General features: G+C 35.4%; 1 protein-coding gene across 1 annotated transcript; it reads right to left on the bottom strand.

Annotated features, from left to right (window-relative positions):
• Window positions 1–4204: 4204 nt before the first annotated feature.
• On the bottom strand, window positions 4205–5625 carry LOC125670315 (neuronal acetylcholine receptor subunit alpha-9-like). Its single transcript, XM_048905444.2, has one exon. It carries the CDS (start codon window positions 5623–5625, stop codon window positions 4291–4293), a length of 1335 nt encoding a protein of 444 aa, XP_048761401.1. The 3' UTR covers window positions 4205–4290.
• Window positions 5626–7016: the final 1391 nt, after the last annotated feature.

A 7016-nucleotide genomic window follows, 5' to 3' on the forward strand; every position in this document is an offset into this window, starting at 1 on the left:
GCACATGCAACGCTTTCTTTCATTTCTTGGTACTGAAATGACCATATTGAACGTACTACATGTAATTAAAGGCTAAAATAAAATGATTTTTTCCTATAGATTCACAAGGACATCACTTTTTAATTGGGGGAGGTTTGGGGAACATCTGTAACGGTCCCCGTTACAATTAGAACTAGTTCTCATTTGAAACACCTTCTGTCAAGGTAGCTCGGTGGAGGAGCAATTCTGCACATCATCCCACCTTTCCATTGCTCTTATATCACCCATTGTAAACAACCTGATGAATTATCATTCACAATATCCCTCATATTTACATTGTGTTAGCAGATTAATTTTAATAATACCATATTTATATAGCACCCTTTTCATACACTATGTACGCTCAGGGATGCTTTACAATGCATATATACCTTACAACAGAATGTTATACTCATAATACATAGAAAATAAAACATCAAAAAGCAATGATTTAAAATGCATTATCACATGTAAACAGTCTGTAGCTGTACCTATCCCGACTGTAAATATAAAACATGAAAACACAAGATACCATAAATATGCTAGATAAGAATAAACATCAGTTTCAGGGCGTATTAAAATAATAATAATGAAATACACACACGCGCATACAGCATATAATGTCTCAGGTATAATACATAAAATCATAGAATTCTTTTTTTTAAAATAAAACATCACAAAATGGTACTCGAGAACTAAGATACACAGTCAAAACAGATAATGCGCTGAAACAGCAAACACAAATGACTGAAATGATAAAAACTAGTCCTGGAAATATTGATGAAAAAAATGTTTTTTCAGTGACTTCTTGAAAGCACGCAGTGTTCTACAGTCCCTTACATGTTCTGGAAGGGCATTCCACAGTTTTGAAGCAATTGTTCTGAAACACCGTACCGATCCTCGTACATTACGATTCGACTTTTTGGAACAACTAGGGTGACTGATTGTTTTATAGACCTAAGATTTCGGGTAGGCTTATATACCTCTAGTAATTGTTTGATATAAGTTAGGCACTCATCATGTAAGGCTTTGTAAGTATCTTATATTGTGTCCTATACTGCACAGGTAACCAGTGTAGTTCTCTTAGTATTGGAGTGATATGGTTGTAACGAGAGGTCCGGAATATGAGACGTGCGGCAGTGTTCTGAATATGTTGGAGCCTGCTCAGGACTTTCTTTGGAACACCGACCAGGAGAGCGTTACAGTAATCTAACTTTGATGTAACTCGGGAGTTCACAAGAGATTTAGTTGCTTCTGTTGTTAAATATGTTCTGATGTGGCCTATTTGCCGCAACTGTGCATAACAAGATCTGCTGACAGAGTTCACAATCACTCATATTAGTTTGTATGTCCATTTGAAAACTCCATCTTTTTATTGAGAAGCAAAATACAATGAAACAGCAAATGCTTGTTACTGTCAAATATTGATCAATATACATATCCATGAATTGTTGTTTACGAACCTCCATAATCGCAAAAACCATTCGTTATTTTGCGCAAAAGCATGCTTTCCTTTGTAAAAATAATGACTAAGATTTCTAGCAATCTGTTAAAGATAAACCTCTATCGTTTTCAGTATTCGCCATTTTCTTCTCGCAATTAAATCACCTATGTACCCTGTTCTGTTGAAAGATTTTACGAAACATTTTCAGGATACGTTGTTTTCGGTTGGCTTGTCTTTCCTTTCTGACCAAAATGTTTTTGGGATTTCTTGGTCAGTCGTTAGATGTTTCGTGTCCTGTACACTTTATCTATTTAATTCTCATAATCCATAAGTCATTTCCAACTTAACTTGCCAAGAAAGCATTCTTGGGTATAGGGTACATAAATATGGTCAAATCAAGAACAAGACCCTTTATTATAATTGTAGAATTTTTATATATATTCCTTGTCGAATCAATTGATCATTTAAACACTACCTTTAACAAAACATATCAAACAATATTGACACAAGATAAAATGTGAACTGTGATATATCCATATTATAAAGACAATATATACACACAAAGGATTTATAACGCGATAATTGAAAGTAGATATTAACGGCAATAGCATCAATTTTAAAAACCACATTTTTAAAGGAATTTTAATCAGTTGTTATAGATTGAAAGTAAGGAAACTTGAACGGCAGACATTTTAATTTTGGGGTGTCTTGGATGTAGTGAAACTCAAGTTCAAATGCCCCCTTACTTTTTGGCACGGGAGCGGTTACTTTTTGCTGGATGCCGGGTGCTTAAAATCTTTGTCGTTACAGGGATAAAAGAGACGGATGATCAATAGACATGATGATATTCGTTTGGATCTTTCTCATTTCATTACCGTGGTATGTAATACTATAGCTGATGAATTGTAGCTCTATCAGAAAATATTGTGACAAAACAGAGAGCTACAGATCCAGCCCTTACAAAGACCTTCGATTTACTGCGCACCAAAACTGCGCAGGGATGAGGCATCAAATTGTTGTATTCTTGAATTACTGTCTCATAAATTTCAGAGCCGTTGTGGATTACAGATCGAGTTTGAGTTTGGGTTTTGTCGACCTTTTCTCGAGAGTTTTAGACTTTGAATTGACGGTCTTACGAATACCCCCGGTTAATCAATGTGTGTAATCTAAAACAAGATAGGAAATTCATATTAATGGGTTATAGATTAAGTTTGAGTTTGTTGACCTTTTTTGAAATAGTTGGAACTTTGGAATTAGATAATAATGTCAGAAACAGACCCTTTTCTTATGCTTCCCATTACAATGATATACGGTAGTCCACTTGTTGAAATATCTTTCAAAATCTTCTGAAACAACAGGCTCTAAAATGAAAGTATGCACACATACGGTTTAAATAGTAATTTTGCAAGTAGAAATATATTAAAGAAGTACACTGCATCGTCATGATGGCTGACTTCCTTTTAAAACATCAATGAAAATATGAATAGCAGCAATATTTATATTAATTATAATCGCAGAATTTTCCCCAAATCAATAACGTTAAAACCTATGACTTTTCAACATTATACACGACCATTTCTCACGATAAATTAAAGACTAGACTTTTTGACATCATAGACAGTTGCTTCTTCAACAAAAATGGAAAACAGAAATATTCATATCTAGTGATCAGTCAGTCAAAAATTATTTTAATAAACACCACTCTGATTCCACGCACAAGTACTCTGAAGTTGAAATAAAAAGTATGCTAAAGTTTCTCATTGACAACATCTTCGTGGTCTTTGGTGATCAGGTCTTCCAACAGTCTGTTGGAATTCCCATAGGCACGAATTGTGCTCCTTTTTTAGCTGACATGTTTCTATATTCATATGAAGTAGAGTTTATTAAACAAAACTTCTACGTGAGAAGAATAAATCTCTTGCTGTGGCCTTCAATTCGACATTTCGATATATCGATGACATTTTGTATATCAACAATAACTTTCATTCACTGTTGAAACCCCTCTACCATCAACTTATTTGTCAGTAGTTTACCTCGATTTAAAAACTGACTATACCCAGAACAAGCTCTTGCATATCGAATCAGTTGAGATATATAAACACTATATGCAGGTGATAATGGAATATTGCTACATAAATGTGGGAAGTTGACGATGGAGAAGCTGAAATCATCTCGTTTGTCATACAGTTGAGTTGTTAGTTTGCCGTTAATGTCTACTTTCAATAGCATATCTAAGTATGAAGCAGAAGTGGACGACTCTGTGGTGTCCTTTATTTCGAGCTCACAGGGATATATCAAATCGACATATGAATGAAAGCTATCATTGTTAATAGACAAAACGTCATCGATATATCTAAAAGTCGAATTGAAGGTCACAGCGAGAGATTTTTTCTTCTCACTGACCATGAACAGCTCAAAAGTGATGTTCATTTCTTAAATATTCTGTATGTAATATCTGAAAGTGCTTAAAGTACTTGATATTTCTGCAATTTAAGTGCTTTTACTGTTATGCTGGGCTCTACGAACCATGATTTAGCAATATATTTAAAAACGATAAGGATGGAGTTTGTGAAATTAGCATGCAAATATCCTCATGTGTTATGGAATTGAGTTTGTTCAAACCATGACCTTGGAGCCAGAGTGTTCAAAGTATTAGTATCTGTAAATGAGCACTGTGGATCATAGGTCTTTTGTCATTCTTGTCACAGAAGGAAAAAGGACAAAAAAGACCCACATAATTTATACTCTCTGTCAATGTAATTCATCTCCAATATGTAAACACAATGATCCTGTATTGAATTTTCCATGAACTCTACTATTTAACACATTTATGGTTCATCATTCTGACTAAGCACAATGAGAAAGGCGGTGGTGTTGAGGATCGTGACAAAGATGTAGAAAACAGCAAAGAACCGATCTAGGCGGTAGGCTAACTTTTCCCACTTTTTGGATTTATCAGTAGTCATTATATTTTGATCTAGAACTTCTTTCTCACCTTCACCCTGAACAAGAAATATCCTCATCCATTCTGGCATCGCTCTATTCCTTTCTTCCTCCTCGTTGTTCTCGGGGACATTGTTTGTTGCTTCTGTGTTCCCGCTATTCACAGGTTTTTGTTGCAGTCCCTTAGCTAAATATAATCTCACCCAATCTGGCACATCCTCATCACTGCGATCATGGTAAAACAGATAAAGAACTATGGCAGACATGACACACGACACACACATCAACAGAAGGGTGATGGAGAAGTAAATTCCAATTGTTGGGAAGAATTCGGAGGAGGATGGAAGTGTGTCATGAATCAACAGCAGAAACACAGTTACTGTCAAAACAATGTCCATATGGAATGCGATCTTCTCATGGGAGTTCAGTGGCAAAACAAAACCAGCAATAGATAACATGGTGAGGGCAAAGAAAGGCAGAATCATCGTGATTATGTAGAAAGTGGCTTTGCGTTTGATCACCAGTTTATACAAAATACTAGAGAATGGTTCATCACAGCAATTGAACAATTCAGTAATCTTGGCTGCCTGTAGACTTACCACAATCCATTCTTGGTCGACAATGAAGGAAGTGAGGTCTCCAGTTTCAGATTTACTGAACATATCTATTTCGCTTTTTGTATGTATCCAGGAACCAAACGTCAATGTACATATTTGATAGTCAAATGGAAACTTGGCGATGTTCATCCCGCATGACATTAGCACTGTTGTTGGGAACTGATAATGAACTTCACCAAGATTTGATATCAAAGCCCTATATTGTTTCATATCTGGCATATTTGCAATCTCATTAATACCCTCGAGCAAAGTCACATCTGGGATCCATATTTTGTCGTATGGAACAACCATTTTAGAAATTCCACCGAAGTCTGAAGTATTCCACGTGAGATTGCAGTCTTCCCACTGGAGGCGAACCCAGATTTTCAGTTTGATGGTTTCCTGTTTCTCTGACAGGTCTACTATTTCTCGAAGTCCTACATCGACTGTTACATTCACTGCCGTTTCGCTACAATGAGGCCGGATTGCTGATGTGTAGTTACCTTCAAGCAAAGATTTGTATAATGATGCCAGAAAATAGCCGTTATCATCGCTTAACACAAAAGGTACCAGAGCTGCTGGAAAGAGTAAACCAAAAGTGCTCCATAGACATGTCCACCGCATTGTTTTGGGGAAGAGTTGAATTGGTATACAACTTAAGAAGTTATAGAGATCAATTTGTGTCCCGCGTAACACCTGTCAGACTACGCGATATTTCTCATGTAATATTCAACAAATTAACAAAACTGTTGTTTTATTTGAAACCATAAGAGTCTTATTTCCAAGCAGAAAAATGTTATTCTCAAACTACGCATCAATTTCATAGTCTTAATTCGTAGCAGGAAAATGTTGTTCTCACAGTACCTATATAATTCATAGGGACGGAAGCCCATTTAGGACCTATCAAAAATACATTTTTAATTGGAAAAAACGATTATCAGAATTCGTTATTTCGATTTTAATTCGTTATTTCAAACATTAAAATTCGTTATAACGGATGAAATTCGTTATAACGAATTTGTAAACTTTGTAATAAAGGATTTCAAATTTTCCAATAACGAATTCAATTTGAAATAACGAATTCCGAAATTTGTGAAGGAGAGACTTCAAACTTGCTGTGCCACTACATATGTCAGAAGTGGTGTTAATCAAATGCGGATTTAGAAAAGTAGTATTGCATATTACATTAGTTAAATATGATTATACCACTTTACTTTTGGTGCGCAATTCAAAGCATCCATGTCAAAATTCACATAACCTTCTAACATGAGCTACATTGACAAGGATGCATAGAACTTTAAAATGGTTTTCCTTGAATTTTAGATATTCAAAGAGTAATATACAGTTTTAAATGAAAAGTTAATTGAAGGAGTAATTTCCTTTTCTCAAATTTTGGATCTAAGCGAACATTGTCTGCATTTGTTTTGTGCACATTTTGAGGCAAACGAAGTGAAGCATTAACCCTAATTGTTTGACTGGACATACTTATCAAATTACAAAGTAAGTAAATGTTTTGTATTTAATAGCTCAGCAGCAAACTGTTCATTCTTTTAACCACAATTTTACGGTGGTACACGGATTAGCCTAGACGCATATCTTCATGAAAACAAGTGCGCAGACCTTACCTTTTATGGTCTACTTCTGTGATCTATGGTGGTCATTATTTCCGTAATATTTGGTAAATACCAAGGATAGTTCACAGTTATAAGCATTGTGGCAATAATTGTTATGAGGGAAAACATGAAGACTGTTTATCAACTTAATGGTGTGTCCAGAGGTTCCTCTTTGCCCAACTTTCTATTTTGTATTGCTTATAGAAGTTATGAGATTGATCACTGTTCCTTATCTTCACCTTTAATAATTGTATCGACAGTAATAGTTACCCTGCAGGTGGGTATCGGCTTACATCTGAAAGGCGAATATAACAAACTGATCAATTTCATAACTCCCACAAGCAATACAAAGCAGAGAGTTGGGCAAACACGAACCCCATGATATACCTAAGCAAGGTGGTA

This window comes from Ostrea edulis, chromosome 1 (assembly GCF_947568905.1).
Source record: "Ostrea edulis chromosome 1, xbOstEdul1.1, whole genome shotgun sequence".
Classification (NCBI taxonomy): Eukaryota; Metazoa; Mollusca; class Bivalvia; order Ostreida; family Ostreidae; genus Ostrea; species Ostrea edulis.

Excerpts from the sequence above, each read along its gene's own strand:
- LOC125670315 (XM_048905444.2), bottom strand. The coding sequence starts at position 5,625 with ATGCGGTGGACATGTCTATGGAGCACTTTTGGTTTACTCTTTCCAGCA.